We start from the raw sequence: 18247 nt of genomic DNA, 5'->3' as shown, positions 1-18247 counted from the left end.
TACACTATATAAGCATATTATTTATAATTTAGTGTGGGTTTTGTGCTTGTATGAAGTGAAGCAGTGTAATCATTCAGGTATATTATTATAATACTATGTGCATTACAATACATATAACAGCCTATATATATATATATATTGGGAAAAAGAAAATTTGCCAAGCCCCAAATGGCAAAATAATAAGCTTTTAATGGTCTTAACAACAAATCATTGGTCAGAAAATTATCAAGAATTAAACAAATAGATAAAGGAAGTTAGTATGGAAGAGCTTTTTCCTCTGATTTCTTTAAATGTTTAAGCCTTATGGCCCTTGATGGGCTGCATCAGGTGTGGCAGATAACCAAATAATGAGTAATCTTTACGAAAAAAAAATCCCAGAAGATATTTTGGGACAATTTTATACACCTAGATATGTGTTAGTTTGAATTTTACATCAAACATTTTAATCATTATCATGATTTTACCTTCGTGTACAAGAAGACTTTCACCGTTTCTTGCTTTTCCCCAACAGTCCAATGCAGCAAAAGTAAATGAGCAAATGACGGAACAGGAGCTCTCAGGAGCGCATTTGTTTAATTCTTGCTAATTTTCTGACCAATGATTTGTTCTTGAGACCATTAAAAGCTTAATATTTTCCACTGTGGGTTTGGCCCATTTATTTTATTTTTACCCAGGAGTGTATAATGCCAACATGAAAGAAATTATTAAAAAAAAAAAAAAAAAAAAAAAAAAAAAAAAACTGTTTAAAATGCATGTTGTACAGTCTACATGGATCTATGGTCTTAAATAATCTCAGAACAATGTTATGGCTATTATTTTATACTCACATATTAAATCCTTATTAAATCCAGTTATAGAGCACACTGTATGTATGTATGTATGTATGTATTGTATTATATCAGCCCTCAAAGGCTCCTAAAATACAGTTCATATAGTGAATATTTATGTATACTGACCATCTAACATCGACTAGAATATACTAGACATGTTGGAATCCCAAATAAAAAAAAAATCACATAGATATTCTGTACATTAAACTGTTGGAGTGCACTAAACCAAGAGTGTACAACAGTAGAGCAAGCCAGTCTTTCCAACAGAACATTTACAATTAAATTCTTCCATTGGATCAATAGGTGAATTTAATTTTTAGTTGATCTAAAGCTGGAAATTGAGCTGGTCTGGGGTGTGATGCTGGCTGTATTGGCATACCTTTTCAGCTCCTGGGGTTGGTCTCACTGCAAGCTGTGCTCCTGGGGCTTCTCTCACTGCCTCTGCAAATGACATTCCCATTTCAGCAGCTAGTCCTAGGGAAAAAAAAAATCAGCAAAAAAGCAAAGCATTAGAAAAGTGCACAGAGGCTTCACATGCATTTTCAAAGACTGAACTGTCTTCACGTTCAGTTTCCTTTGTGTGTTAGTTGACCTTCAGTATATCTGACATTTTTCTCTGCTCACTGGTTGCAGCAGAAATGAAATTTGGAAAATAGTATAGTTGAGGTGAGGATTTGAGAATGCGCCCGGAAACTGAGGCTACATGGTGATGAATAGTGAAAGGGAAACCTGATCCATGAGCTGGAAAATGTCTTCATTTTCAGTCATGATTTGGGTGACATGTCAATGTTTTCAATGTTGCATATTTATGGGTCACGTCAAGCAACCCACAAATATGCAATGGACAGGTAAAGCTCAAACTGAAGCACCTTGAAAACATAAATCACATGCACACCATGCAATATCGACTAAATACTGGAACGACTGAATGAAATAGAATAAACCGGGCTGAGGAATGAGATCGATCTGGTGGAGGTATAAGTTAATTCAGTCATGCTGAACCATGATTCATTTCCTTTCAGGAGGAGCGGAATATAAAAGCAGCACAGTCAGCAGTAAACAGTAAAGGAAAGTGTTCGTGTGTAAATGCAAGATGATGCAGTGGTGCAGGAATTATCCGAAACCAGCAGTGTCTAGAACAGCCAGGCAGAGGGTGTATTAATTCAGACTAGTAATAACACTGAAGTCACTGAGACAAATAGCTAATGGCAATTATTATGACATAATTTTAAAAAAAAATGAAAAGTTAAAAAAAGTTAAACGTAAAAACATTACCAAAGTTTAAAAAAAGAGGTACACAGAGACAGGTGAAAAAAAGGAATTGCTGATCATATTTGCACACACAGCAGCTACTATGCAAAGTGATGTTGAAGCAATGTTAGGGTCTTTTTACATAACCAATATTTTTTAACTAGAATTTATTACCACAGCTTACTGGGTTTTCAAATTGTAACTTCAAAAGTCCCAGCCAGGATGACCTGCTATGAAATATTCACATTCTACATGTCCATCACTCCCTCTGATACCAGCAGGCCAGGCATGCCAAATCCATGTTTTTTACTTTGAATTGGGCTGTTTATGACGGCGTCATGGATTGGACGTTTCGTGTACATTGATGATGAACATTATGAACAATGAACATTAATTATATCAATGTTTTGCAAGATGATGTTACTTATTTAAATATATTTGTATCTAATGCAGTCATGCCCTGTGATGGACTCTGGATTCACTGCAGCCCTGTAAACAGTTCATGAAGATGAATGAATGTATTACAGTGATTTTGGAGTTTAATTCAAAGATTGGGAGGATCAGATTTGAGTTTTGACAATGTACAATTTTTTGGACAATTAGGGTAGTTTTGAATGGTCATTGGGTTCTCTTGGGTATTTTTTCCCCAAGAAGTCCTGGCAACCTTGAGCCAGACGGCCAACTTGTTAGTCGGCTGATATCACTAACTAGCTATGCTGCTAATTCAATGCAAGTTGTTAATTTTATAGTGCCCCATGCAGTAATTACTGCTGTCAAATTCCTTTAAAATTACATTTAAATATTAATTGCCTTAGTACTGGAATGCATTTTGATATTAATGATTTAGTATTGAAATCCTTTTGAATATTAATGAGCCCAATTATCCTCTAATGCTGCCACAGACAGAGCAAACATTAGAAGTGGAACTACATTATGCAGGAAAATCACAAGGAGGCAATATCCTAATATTATCACCAAATTTTGTTTCCAGTAGAGTACTTACAGTAATATTTTATAATCTCTCCCTCCCCCCCCCCCCCCCCCCCCCCCCCCCCCCCCCCCCCCCCCCCCCCCCCCCCCCCTCCCCCCCCCCCCCCCACCCCCCCCCCCCCCCCCCCCCCCCCCCCCCCCCCCCCCCCCCCCCCCACCCCCCCCCCCCCCCCCCACCCCCCCCACCCCTTTCAGACACAGGGGAGGCTCAAACAGGTGCCTGCTGCAATTAACTACTACACTGAATATCACTTTTAAGAGACATGTGTTGTTGATACACTGCTGAGAAAAAGTATTTGTCCCCCTCAGAATTTCTGAATTTGTGCACATTTTTCACATTGTTCAGATTTTATTGTGGATTGTAGTACCCTACTATAGAGAGAGGCTAGCAGGAAAACTGACAATTTTTTTCATTTCTTGTGTGTAATATATAAATTATGCCATCTTCAGGCGTGAAAAAGTGCCTCTTGTCTGGTAGAATAGAAATTCCAGTGCATCCGTGCCACCAACGCACATCTCTGCAACACTTTCTTCCCTGATTTCCTTCAGAATTACTCACTAAGAAGTACCTGAATGCTTGTCTCAAGTTTGCCAAGAAGCACCTGATCTTTAAGAGTTTTGGAACAATGTTCTGTGGACAGATTAATCAAAACTGGAACTTTTGGCCTACATGGCCTTGTTATGGCTGGCCAAAACCATACACTGAATTTCATAGTAAGAACCTTATACCAACAGTCAAGCACAGTGGTGATATGGTTTGGGGATGCTTTGGGATGTGCACTGAAGGAACCATGATTTCTGCTCTGTATCAGAGAATTCTACAGGAGAATGTTGGGCCCTGTGTCCAGAAACTGAAGCTGAAGTGCAGTTAAAGGAGGTGTGACTAGTTCTTGTGTCTTAGGGGGACAAGACGCATTAGGTGTTGCATAATGTTCTTTAATAAACATGTCAAGAAATGTATATCAAATCAGGGTAATCTTTGTCATTCAGGGTCCCTTTTAATGCATTATTAGGTTTTAGTGGAAGACCTGATGACATTTACTTTAAAAATATGCAAAAATGCAGAAAATCAGACAGGGAGCAAACACTTTTTTCACAGCACTCTATATTTAATTTAAATTCAATACAATTAATCAATTATTATAAACACTGTGCATGACTCACTAAAACACTAGTGTGGGTGGAGTATCTGAGGCTGAGACTTCATAGTATATTGGCAGAAAAATAATAAAACATGGGATCTTAAACCTTCAAATGTGTTTTTTCTTTACTTTAAATAGGCAAATACCATGGAAATTAATTGTAACAGCCCTGATTGTTAGCCGATTGTTGTCTGTAGCTACCACTAATTAAGGTAGCTGACATCATAAAGTGTGACTTTGCTATGTGAAGACTCACTTCTGCAATTGAAATTAAGGTATTATTGTTTAAAGCCAATCTACGAACATTTTTGTTGTTTATAGCAAAATAATTAGTTTTATGAACACTTGATTATAATTAGTTTTTACTTAAAGTCCCCATCAAATCACAATTGCTGTTTAGAACTTTTGTACGAGTCTCTTATATGTCAATATACAGTATATTTAAAAAGTCACAAAAATGTGATACTGTGAAAAACTGTTAGAAATTTGATGATGAATCCTGTAATCCAATTTGAATCCAATTATTCAATCCAATCAAATGCTCTCTAGGACCCATTTGTCCAGTCCCTGCAGCTATGCCTATACAATAACAGCAAGTTACCATCAAACAAGGGGTATTCATGTAGTTATGGTTGTGCAGCTACCTGCAAGTTATTCTCCTTCCAAACAATTCCTTGAATATTGTAAAGACGCTGGGAGTTTATACTGTATGTGTGGGTCTGTGGTCATTCTCCCTCCAAATATCGGGGCTAAAATATTCACATCCACTGAGGACAGCACTAAATGTGATGGTCTATGCACTGTGACACACAGCTGTGTGTTTATTAGACGTGTCTATATCTGAATATGAAACAGCGAATGAGCAGGCTATATATGAAGGTATATGAAGGCAAATGTGTGTGTTTTGTGTGCGTGTTAGAGTGAGAGTTCCAAAAAAGCTTGCTTCTCAATACTCCCCCATGTATAGCCTAATTCTTCTCACTGCCATGGGGAAGAGGTACAAAAAACTGCTGACCCACAGCCTGATACCAAGTCGCAATAGGCAGTTAGCAGTAGGAATTGAAAGCAGCTACTATTTAAACTTGTATGATCTTATTTTGCTAAGCCTCTGTTGAGTCTGTTTTGAAATCAGTGGCAGGTGTGGCATACTGTATCTGAAACGATCTTGGCTATTGTGGACATCTGTCTTCCTATTTCAAAAGAAAATATGCCAACATACAGAATCAAATAACAGCCTTCACACCATTTCAGGAGCACCTTCATTTTTTCAAGTAGGTCCACTGAAGAACATCCATTTCTTTCCCTGTATAAATATGGTCCAGAATGCTGTATTCTGTAATGGTAGCAGCTTAGACACTGAATCTGTGCAACTGACTTCAGTAATGACTAAAGTAACCCACATACACACACACCTCAGGATACTGTCTCAAACATATACAAAGGGAGAGCTAGAGTTCATAATAAGTCAGGTGTATCTGAGATTACACTTCAAGTTGTTTGGGACTAGAAGCCCTATGAGATTTAGTTACAGTAATGAAGGCAGAACCAATTCAGAGATAGGGGCACTCAACAGTGAGAACCTTCACTGTTCTCAATATTCCCATCTATCTTTCTAGCCATTAAGGCTGACACAAGAGCAATACTGATACTAATGCAATCAACTCAAGGAGAAATTGAGACAGTGGTTTATTATGATGAACCACTGACACCCATCTCTATTCTACACTACTGATGGCCACAGAAGAAATTAATAAATAACACGAATGAATAAAACCAAGTGCCGAACATAAAAGTGAACTTGCCAACCTGCCAACCTGAACGCCATTCTCCGTTGCTCAATCATTTCAAACCTAGGAGCTGCTTTAGCTTTTAATTAACAACCTTAGTGCCCTCATCAGCCTCGTCTCATGTCTATGCAGCTAGATTATGATAAGACCAGATGAGGAATTAGAGCAAGGATCCAGAAAAGGCATGATTAAGTTGATGTGTCATCCATTTGAGGTTTTAGCTAATGGCACAGTCAGTGAGACTCAGTCCTTAATATCAATTTGCTGTCTCTTATGTCTCATAAGGCCATTTCCCCCCAAATGGTCAGAAACTAGAGATGTGCCACTGCTGCATTAATCCAACAGGAACAGTGGGCATCAATCTTTTAACTAACACTAACTCTTCCTCCTTTTATAGGGTACCATTTCTTTTGTCCTAATTGAATATTTGTCTTCACTCATGGATTGTTTTGGATTGCTTTTTTTCCAAGTAATTAATATGAAACAAAATTTTCATTACATTTGTATGAATGTGCTTGCAATTGAAATTAATAATTGATTTAAACTTGACAGCAAAATCTGTATATAATAATTTTATTGCAGGCTATTATCTATCAATTGTGGGTCACATTAGTGAGTCTCTTATACACTATATAGCCAAAGGTATATGTATATCTGACCCTCACACCCATTTGTGCATGTTTAATATGCCATTCCAAAACCATTAATACAGAGTAGTTTCTTCTTTGCTGTTATAATAATCTCCACTCTTCTGGGAAGGCTTTCCACTAGATTTTAGAGTGTCACTGTGGGGATTTGTTCATTCAGCCACAAGAGAATTAATGAGCTCCTGAAGTATTGTTGGGTGATCTGATTTATCCCAAAGGTGTTCAGTGGGGTTGAGGTCAGGGCTCTGTGCAAGCTACTGAAGTTCTTTCACACCAATCTTGGCAAACCATGTCTTCATGGAGCTCGCTTTGTGCACAGGGGCATTGTCATGCTGGAAGGGGTTTGGGGCCCTTACCTCTAGTGAAGGGAAATTGTAATGCAACAGCATACAACGACATTGTATACAATTGTGCGCTTCCAACTTTGTGGCAACCCTCTTGTGAATGATTTGTGAATAAATTTGTTCTTATCCGATTTGACAAATGAGGCTCAGTCCAAGATGGAACATGAACATTAAGTCAGAAAGGGGAGAGTTTTCACAGACTTTTCAGAGATTTTTCATTTTACTTACACACTCTGGTCTGATTAGCAAACTAATGACATTGCTCCTTTGAAAAAAAAAAAAAAAAAAAAGGCAACAACAAAAGCAGAATGGACAGAGAAGTATGGGATTATTCTCCCCACATCATGTTCAAAACAGATGTCTCATCTGTTTTGAATGTCTCATCTGTTTTCAATTTCTCCTCTCAGTGGAACTTCAGGTTCCACTGAGAAACAAAACACAACCATTAATGGCTCAGCATTAAAAGGTGACTGTTGTCACCGTTCAGTCATGTTAGTTGTTTAACCAGATTTTTGTAAGCAAGCAATTTAGCTGGACCTTTACAAATTTTAATTGAATACCACAGAACCGTGTTAAAACCCCTCTGAATCACTACAGTGAGTCATGTAACGTGTAATTATATGTGCCTGATGACACCAGTGATTAGGATGTTAGACACTGCAGCTCATATGAAGCTGTTTGGATTAATCGACTGCAGAGTCACGCTCTGTTACATGCTGAATATTTCAGCACTTCACCGTTTCCTTTTTCAGGATGAAAGCAATATATACATAGTCATGTACTGTACATTTTCCCATCATTATTGTTTGCCACTAAATAATTAACCATAAGTACGGAATGGCCACATGATTGAAAACAAAAGGGTGGACTCTGACATAGAACTGTATATAATAGTTACATAGGCAAATCAAGACCTTCGAATTACATGATCTGATGATTTTGGCAAAAATTAATTAGTGTAATAAATACGTTATTAGCATGACACTGGAGATATGTTAGAGGTTGCTTGCAAGTATTAAAAAGTGCTTTACCCCCAAGAGAGTCTTTAAATTTATAGCGCAATATCTTAAAATGACAGAACTGTCAGACAGAAGCTTACACTGCTGAATCTTACACTGTAGAAAAAATCTTACATTGTCAAATCTTACACTGTTGTAATATCTTCATTGCTGAACCTTTTACATTGTTATAGAGGTTAACACTATCATTGACTCAATGGTACTGACCCAATATGGTATCAATACATGTTTAAGTAAAAACAAAATAAATCTGAATTAAAACACTAATATGCAAAACAGGAATGCAGTTTTGAAGGGGCCACCACTTATGCTAAAGAGGTAATAAAATAGTGGAAAACACTTTATTATCTACTAAAAAATAATAAAAATATAAGAGCATGGAAATAGGACATGTAATGTTGAGAATTTGGTGAATACTGTATTCATATATTGTATGTAGCTGAAAATACAGTAACAAAAGGCATACGGTCATGCACACACTCTGTCTCTCACATTCACACACACACACACACACACACACACTCACACACACACACACACACACACACACACACACATATCAGCTCTGTGCAGTGATAGCATTCATTCAGTGGACCAACATGGAGGTCATGAGTTTAGATGCATCAGCGGTCTCTAAAGAAAAGGCATGGCATTTTCCCCTGTCAAATCATTCGGTCTGTTTCTCCTTCCCTTTTAATTAACCAAAGCTTCAAGAGAATTAATAAAGCAACAGTACAAAAGCAAGAGTGAAAGCTGCTTTTCAGGCAAGCTTTTATTTCTAATAACGAGAGTGCTTAGGGTGACACATTAACACTACATGCAAATGGGAAAGCATTGCTAAACCCCTGTCAGGGAAAAAAATGTGAACAACAGATTGAATAATAAAAGAATAATTATAGTATTACTCAAGAATTTAAAGCGCCCTGTTCCATTATAGCAATTAAGCAATAGGGTGTATAACATGCGATTGAGCGGATCTTGGTGAACGCTCCAAATGGCTTACTCAGGCTTGATGCTTTTAAACGACACTCTCCGTCAAGTCATATTAGTCTAATCAGATTGATGAGTCTGTCTTGAGTGCAGCCATGACAAGGCGTAGCACCCTAACATGAATTATAACCAAGCATTCACAAGGAATAAATCGGTGTGTCTATATATCTGAGTCAACACACAAAGACACAAAGGATGCCCAGAAGAGTTAGATGATAAACACAAATGAAAGCTGAGTGAGACAAACGATTGGGAAATGAAGCTGTAAAGTCTTCATAGCATCAAGCCCACACAGCGTAATCACTTATCTACACTACTGTTGTGATCAAGTGTTAAATATTTGACATTTACACTGCAGCTGTTGTGCTGACGTTTTTCAATAAGAACGATCAAGGGAGATAAGCTTGCTGTTCATATATAGTAAGAGATAATCCTACCATGCACAGCTCTGTAGGCGCAGCCAAGACACGCAGAGTTGGCCACGTCGATGGTGTACACTGGAGCGTTGAACACGTCAGACAGAACCTGTGTCATTGAGAAGAGGTCATGATTATATTCCTGACACGACCTCATTCACAAAGGTGGAACACTGATTTACATAGATGATGCCATCACGAATGCCGTCTAAACCTCTTGAATGAATGAATGAATGAATGAATGAATGAATGAATGAGTTGTGTAGATGCACAAAACTATGAGTGAATAGAATGAAGTGATGTGCAACCCGTGGCTCTGAAAGTGCTCTTTAACACACTGCTGTAACAATAACTGTAACAACTGAATTCACTATGCCCCAGTGCATTATTTACATTTTATTTAGCTTTAAAGGACAAGACAAAAATAACTGCAGGAGGAATTCTTATGGGAGCAGGTGGGAGATTAAAAAACTTGCATACAGCCCTCCACTTTATGCAAAGTGTTAACAAAGTGTTTCTGTTCAATTAAGGCCAAAGAAATTATTTTTAAAAAATGACTTTCCCCCGCATAGTGCAGTTGATCTTAAAATTGGCTCCAAACACATTTTCAGATGCTACAGAGGCAAGAGTTGAACATCCCCGGGAAACCTCCATGCTGCTGCTGCTGCTGCAGTCGTTGCCTTCTCCATCCATTACGAAGCTATAAAGAGTTATCCCACCCTGCTGTGCTCTCATTTTCAGAATCAATGATTTCATCCACACGAGTGCATTTCAAAAATTGGTATGTCATTAAATAGTGCAATGTGGTGCAATACACTATTAAATAGTGTCATATAGTATAAGTTTTGTCTTTCATTGTTAACAATGTAGCCTAAAAAAGCACTGAAGCTGGAAATTTAATTTGTAGCCTGTGTTTGGCTGTTAATTGTGGTTTGATGTGTTCTCTGCTGATGCTCTGCAAATAAAACAGCCTAGAAAGTGTCATAACCTGGAACATTTAATGCCTTCCCTAGAGAAAATATGACAATCTGACGACTTTTCTTTAAATTACTGGTCGACTAGTACAAAAAATGTGGTTGTGAAGCTCCTGGATAGGGTCACGGTGGATCTGTAACATATGCATACTGTATGACTGCAGATAATACACCTTCACTTCTGACAACACAGATAATACACCTTCACTTCTGACCATTTACACATAGACTGTAGCATGCTCTCAGGTTTCACCTAGTGACCCTGAATCTGTGAGATATGTGAGATACCATCATGCCTCCTGTATCCACATAATGTATATTGTATAATATGAATTCTAGTGCATACTCCAACAGGGTTTAAATGTGCATGCTTAGAAAATACAAGTGCTGTTACATGTTAACATTGTCAGAAAAAGGTGTGAGATTCAGCTGAACTATACAGGGATCATAGAACCACCGAGCTTCCACTTCTGAGTCCTTGAGCAAAGCTCTTAACCCCCAGCTGCTTAGTTGCTTTTTTCCAGAGTAATTGTAAGTCGTTCAGTCATATCTATAATACCTGTAATGCAGGCATTTTCATTTTCTGCTTGTTGCTCAGTGGGGTTCAGGTTAGGTGATTGCCTTAAACAGCCATATCTTATACCTCATTTTTTTTTGTCATTTTTGATTCTTCAGCCCCATTATAATCTGATTTTTACTGACATTGACACACCATTTCCAGAACGCAAATGCTGGAATAAAATGTAGACCTTGTGTTAGGTCGCTAGCACACAAAATCATGATGCAACAACACACAACTGACCAAAAAAAAAACAGGGGCAGCCAACTTTCCAGTTGAAACAGGGGACTATAAAAATGGATGGAATTACTAGATGGTTTAATCCAGTATAAATGGAAATAGCCTCAAATTCAAGTTACATTTGTACACTTAAGTGCACAGGCCCTGCTTCAATACAAATCCAAAGCAATTTAGTATTGAGACAAAACAAAAACTGACACCATGTTTGCTCAGTGTGGTTTGACAGCATAAGCAATGTACTAGTGCAAAATATTCTCTTTATATATGTAAAGTGTTATAAATTAACTACATTTATACAAGGAATAACTACATCTGCATTAAATCTTGTTTTCGGCTTAAGTAATGTGATGTCTTACCACCATAGAATATAATATATATATATATTTGGAGGGATAACAGCACTCCATCACTATCATTAAGGAAAAAACATGGGTTCAGTCTCTATCTAATAAAGATAAGCCTATATTTTGTGCAACCTTCACTGTCTAAGAAAAGGAATTTTTTTTTTTTGCTAATTTTACTCTACTTTCATTTGACATTCAGCAGATTGTAGCAGGGAAGTACCTAAATTGATGAAATCCTTTCATGCATTTCACCTGAGCTGAATTTCAGAGGATTATTTTATCTTTAATATTAGAGTGTCTATAATAGTACGATGTCAAACAGGCATCAAGAACGAGACAAAATACTGTAATCACATAATGTTCAACATTATGTAATGTTGTTAGATGCTTTGGGATTTGGTGTATGCAAATACAAAGTACATTAGTGATGCTCCACAAGTCTCTCTCTCTCTCTCTCTCTCGCTCTTCAAACAAAGAAACAAACAAATTACCAATAAATATGCATTAAGATCTAAAGCATTCCTACAAAATAGTGTGCAAACCCAAGCATTCACATCTGTTATTCTCTAACATTTTTACATCGAACATACAGAGAGGCTCGAGACTGTGAAGGTTCTGTGATATCAATCCAAATATACAGAAGCAATGTTCTATCACATGCACACACACACACACACACACACACACACACTCACATATACCAGAAACACATACACACAGACACAAACATAAAGACACAGACAGACTCACACACTTTCTTGCTCATTATCACACCACAGTGCGAAACATTTCAGAGAAAGTCATTTTAATTTCATCAAAACAAAGCAGTGCTGGGAAAGCCACACAAAGAGCTTTTCAGAATTCTTAGTGAGGTCAGAAATAAGCATGCATTCATCAAGCAATTTTGTGTTGTTTGTTGTTTTGCTGCGTACCTGAAGTATGTCCTTGTTAGATGAGGCCCCTCCCGTCGCCAGCACTCTCGTTCCTCGAACTATAAGGAAAAAAAATATATTACAGTAATGTCGAATGCAAACCAGGGCCTCAGGGATACAACATCTGAACATTTTAACCGGACACACACTATTAAACATTTCATGTACTGGCTTTGTTATTTCTCTCATAGGCTGAAATGACAACCTTGTTCTATATTTATAGCACTAAGTGGTCTTCAAGGACTTGAGCTCCACAAGATAGAATATTCAGAGCTCGTATATATTGCTCTCACAGTTTCACAAGGAGCTTGATTAATTCAAGTTCTGATTTACTAAAAGGTTCGTGCATGTAAAAACACATGCAAACCTAATAAAACCTTCAAAAAGAACATGCAAGCTGATTTACTAACAGGGTCTATGAAGGATTGTGTCTTTCACATGAGCAAATGAATAGGTCGGGTCCGTTTTGTATGTGTAGCTTTATGAATATGCAATTTGGGCTGATTCTACCTAAATGTGCAAAATGCAGGGCAGTGTGAATGCACACTGATTAATTTTGCATTCACAATGCAATTTAGCATGCCTGAAAGTGTCACTTTGAAAAGGTGATGTTTCATATGCAAACCTTTAGTAAATCAGTGTCTCAGTACTTTGCTACAGTCAGAATCTTTTTTTCAGTATCTTTTTTTATTCTGTGCCACAGTTTAGAGCTTTTTTTTTTTTTTTTTTTAAAGAAAATGCCTCTTTTTCTTCTATTTCTTTCATCCAACTGTTGACTCATTATGCCTGAAAATCAAAGCACAACTTTGACTAAAGGTGGGAAATAAAGAACAAAAGTCTGTTTTTTTTAAGTATCTTTACTTTACTCGAGTTTTTTTTTTTTCACCTAATACATTTGACTTTTACTTACTACATTTCAAATGGAAGAAACTTTCACTACATTTCTTTATAATCATATATTTATAAAGTCATAAGGTTACTTTTAGCTCCTTTATTTAGCTAATACTTGAGAGATTAGAAATAAAGCTGTTGTTAGTTATTTGAGTAAAGAATTCAGGTATTTTACCACCTCTGACTGTGACACACTCACTGGTGTCACGCCCTACCACAGCCACAGGTATTCACATGAGACAAACCCCACAATGACATACCAAGGATTCACATGAGACAAACCCCACAATGACATTTCTCCCTCTTGCAGTGCATTATCATCATACATTCCTGTGCAGTATTAAATTTCGTCACTGAGGGTAGCCTTGGGGTGCCAATAAGAACGAAGCACAACCACGATTGATTTGTTGCCTCATTCATGCTCTTCTATTGACCGCCAATGACGAATGTACCAAAGGTCAGGATGGGGGGGGGAAGAAAAAAAAAAAAAGAAAAAAAAAAAAAAAAAAAAAAAAAAGCACCACCATGTAGGAGTAGAGACTAATAGAAAGACAGAACTTATACAGTATATAGTTTCATAAGTTGTACTGTAAAAAAAAAACAAAAAAAAAAAAAAAAACAACATAATAGGGTCATGCAGGGCTTTTCTGAATGTTGTGAAGAGGCTGTTAAAGCTATCATTCATGCTTTCTCCAACCTGAACACAGAAACGCCTGAACATTAATACACGTTAATATAAGAAAAGAGCCAGTTTGAGGTTGTACAGTTGCAGAGCTGGAAGCCTTGGATGTATGAATATCTCTATTCAGAAAGTCTATAAATGTGATTTTTGATTATGAGCAAAAAAGCAGACATCTTTTCTATCTTCATGCGGTGCACTGTCAATACTCTCTTGGCTATTACTATTGACAAACAGAGCAGTAAAGTAAGCGTGAAGCTGCACTGAGCCGTTGATTTTTGCCTCTCTCATCTTCAGAAATCGAAGGGAATCTATAGAGCATTGCGTGCGTGCAGGCTTGTGCAAACTTCAAATTCATTCAGTAGATAGCAATACTAAAACTCTAAAAAACATAAGACTGTGGCACTATATAGGTTACAACATATGCAATTATACTTGGTTAATTAAAGCACTCATAGTCATTGCTTTATTTCAAATCTAACGTGCTAGATTTTCAAATCTAATACAAACTGTATCACCGCCCAATTACCTATACACCCTCGCCTTCCTAGGCAAGCAAGATGGGTGATCAATTGAGTAATCAAATTGCCTTGATTATAACTATTACACTGTCAAACTATGCAGCTTCATTTGGGATCTAACTGTAACTCCAGCAAACACTCCAGTCAGGATTAGGCATGTTCCAAAATATCATCATGATATATTGTCATGATAACAGCATAAGCATTTATCACAATTTATATTATCGCTAAATTGTACTTGACTTGTTGGGTTAAGTTTTAATATAAAGCTCACAGACGTCAAAGCGACAAGTCTGTCCATTATTTTCATCCAGATTGCAAGATTTATGGATTTACTTTCACAGAGAAGGTCACATCTGTCCAAAATGTGGCCTTCAAATACATCCAGTGTATGAAAGCTTACAAGACAGCTGTCTGTACCCTGCCATCTGAGAAGGACAGATTTAAATGATGGGAAAACAACGCTGTCTATCTAAACAGTCTTCTACCACATGTAAGGGAGAAACAATATTTTTAAATGTCTACGTAATAAATGGCATTGATTCTATTGAGTAGTGTAATATACATTCACTGACCACTTTATTAGGATTGTTTAATCATGACAACAGCACAATGCATAAAATCATGCAGATACAGGACATCAGAATGAAAAGAAGGAAAATGGGATATCAGTGAATTTGACCGTAGCTTGGTTGTTGGTATCAAATGGGGTATCTTGTTTGAGTATTTCAGAAACTGCTGATCTCCTAGGAATTTCATGTATAACATGAATGGTGTGGAAAATAAAAAAACATCCAGTGAGCAGCAGCTCTGCAGATGGAAACGCCTTGTTGATGGACAGAGGATAGAAGAGAATGGCCAGACTGGTTCAAGCTGACAGAAAGGCTATGATAACTCAAATAACCACTCTACAAACATGGTGAGCAGAAAAGCATCTCAGAACATACAGCACGTTGACTCTTGATGCCGATGGGCCACAACAGCAGAAGACCACACTGAGTTACACTCTTGTCAGCCAAGAACAGAAATCTGAGGCTACAGTGGGCACAGGCTCACCAAAACCAGACAGCTGAAGGTTAGAAAAACATTGTCTGGTTAAATAAAGTGGCCAGTGAGAGCATCATATAAACAATTAAGGGTGCCTACTGAGGATATGTCTCATCTGTGTCTCACAGCTTCTAGGATCTTTCAAAATAGCCTGAGTGTGTTAATATTCTGTAAAATGCAGGCAGTAGGGCCAAATGAGGGCTTTGCTGAATGCGCTTACTGTAGCATGGTTGCGAAATCTGCTCATGTTTTTTTACACCTCTACTTAAACAGTTCTATTTCTGCCAGATCCCAGGTCGGAAAGGCAAGTGCACTCTCCCACACAGAAAACAGAAATGAACACGAAAAAAACAAGGCAGTTAGTCAGGCTAAGAAAGCCCAGTGATTCTCGTTTATTCCCTTCTATAGGAGGTAAGGTCTTGCAAGAATCCTACTACTGCATACAGTAAATGATAGAAGGATTAGGATTATGCCTATTCGCATTAATCACTAATAACATTAATAATATTGTGCATGCCGCTCTCATACACATGAAACACCAACAACAGGAGCTAGCCTTGTCTATGCAGCACATCAAACTAACTGAATTTTATAATTACATATCCCATTTCATCTAAAGCACATGACCACCTGATGAGTGTAAATAATAAAGAGCAAGTCTTTGTTAAATATGTATGACAATATTAAGTATTGGCTTTGAGTCTCACTGACCCGCTAACGTTGCAACAATTACCAACACAGAACAGCATTAAGGTCAAGCTTTTTGCCTGTGAAATTTTTATTGTAGTGGAATTTGCCAGACTAACAGTTTCTTGACACTGAATTTCAACATTTCTAAATGTGCTTATTCAATGCATAGGATGGAAGAAGCACCAATTACGAGATTTTATATAATACTTCCTAACCTTACTATAAATTATTCTATAAACGCAGATTTGGGATGGTACATAATCAGCATGGTACAAAGGTAAAAGACAATTGTGTTAAAAACATAACATATTGTTTTTTATTGTTAAAAAAAGTTTAAAAAATAGTAACCAACCCAGACAAGTTAGCAAGCCAAGGTAGATTTCCACAATGTACGCAATGTTGTGTATACTGTATGTATTGATTTAGTACCCCTAAAGTAAATATTATTTGCAGTTACAAAGAGGGTAAAAGCAGAAGCAGAAAAAATGCTAAGTCACAGACAGAGTGCTAAGTGATAAATTGCAAAATTGGTGACTTCCAAACCAGCCTTGATCACTTTTATTGTATTTCACAATGACACACAAACTATACAGTTCTAATGTGACTGGAGCTTTAAACTACATTGCAGAACAACCAAAATGTGGCTAACCCTCTAAGCCCTTATTTACTAAAAATCAGCTTCAGTGGAGATCAGCTTTTTGCATCAATGGATAATCGCACCTGGATACTGTAGACTTGCACCTCCGAAGAACTGTTGCTGTAATTAGAAAGACTGCCCTGTGCTCATCCCAGAATTCTTATTAGGGGTCCAAGCACATAGATGAGCCCAATTGGCCTGACAGTGGCACTATAGATGGCGTTTTGGCTCATATCTTGAGAACTGTCATACAGACAAATTTCTTTCCCTTTGATTCCTTGGCTAATTGTGAACCAATCTGCATTTTGGCCATTATTTTTCGTCGGTTTAGATTTTGACCTAATTTGCATAATATACGAAACTCACTTTATGAACTCGGTCTAGGTTTTTTTTGGTGCGTCTTGAAAAATTTGGTGTCAAAATAATCAGTGGATCCTCAATAATTATCAAAAACATGTTGAGATTTGTAAACAATAAATAATCTTGCCATATGCAAATCATTTCTAGAGGGCAGGCCTTAATTTTAAGATTGTAAACAAGTGTGTGCACTATATTAAGAATATATATTTAAAAACCTTTTCACAGGGTCTTTTAATGATGTTGGCATTGGCAGTATAACCGTGTGACAAATCTCTAATATGAAACTGACTTTTCTATGGAATTAATGTCATTTTGAGATACTAAAGATACTATACTACTAGCATGATTTCAATAGCAGTTTCCTTAGCATGTCTTACCTATAATCAAATCAAGACTTACTTCTTTTTGACGATTTGGTGGAAATGGGGTTCAGAAAAATCTAATATTAAATTCCTAATCTGGCCATTAGGCCCTAAAAAGAGAAAATGATCTGCTTGAGGAGCTCATCAGTGTGAAATAAAGTGACTTTGAATCAGCAATCATGCTTTCTCTGTACAGATGACACTGTTATAGCCGATTTATTTCAGGCAATATACAGAAAACATATTAAAATATTAAAGACAACTGTTTCATGGCAACTACTTTATAATTCCCATCATTCTAGGAAATTGCCACAGCTTTGCCATCTAGCATTAGTGTGTGTCAGCATGAGATAACCAAGGACATTGACACTGTCAACACACACAATTCACTGAATGATAATAAATGGTAATTTGCCAGGTTTCTATTGTTATTGTATGCAGTTGTGCTGTGCAGAACATTTTAAAATGTTGTATGTTTAATCATCTCATTGCTTTCATGATTGCCCAGATTAATCTTAATGTTAGGGCAGAATTGAAATTTTGACAGTCATGCAAATAATGCTCAGAGCTCTGCCTGCCTGTTGAAGCGAATGAT

At 37.2% G+C, this 18247-nt stretch overlaps 1 protein-coding gene across 4 annotated transcripts in view; it reads right to left on the bottom strand.

The window, feature by feature from the left end:
• The window catches only part of xylb (xylulokinase homolog (H. influenzae)), a 51548-nt gene that overhangs the window by 8690 nt on the left and 24611 nt on the right, over positions 1 to 18247 (bottom strand). For 3 of the 4 annotated variants that reach the window (XM_053236289.1, XM_034309070.2, XM_034309069.2), the window contains exons 16-18: positions 12466 to 12524; positions 9438 to 9525; positions 1210 to 1304 (exon numbers count right to left, since the gene is read on the bottom strand). In XM_053236289.1, the coding sequence (XP_053092264.1) occupies positions 1210 to 1304; positions 9438 to 9525; positions 12466 to 12524 (242 nt within the window). The remainder of the gene's footprint in view (positions 1 to 1209; positions 1305 to 9437; positions 9526 to 12465; positions 12525 to 18247) is intronic. The other variant, XR_008302168.1, reaches the window with a different exon arrangement.

Source organism: Pangasianodon hypophthalmus, chromosome 1 (genome assembly GCF_027358585.1).
Source record: "Pangasianodon hypophthalmus isolate fPanHyp1 chromosome 1, fPanHyp1.pri, whole genome shotgun sequence".
NCBI classification, from domain to species: Eukaryota; Metazoa; Chordata; class Actinopteri; order Siluriformes; family Pangasiidae; genus Pangasianodon; species Pangasianodon hypophthalmus.
The sequence above is the reverse complement of the archived record's forward strand: the minus strand, read 5'-3'. Positions and strand labels throughout refer to the sequence as shown.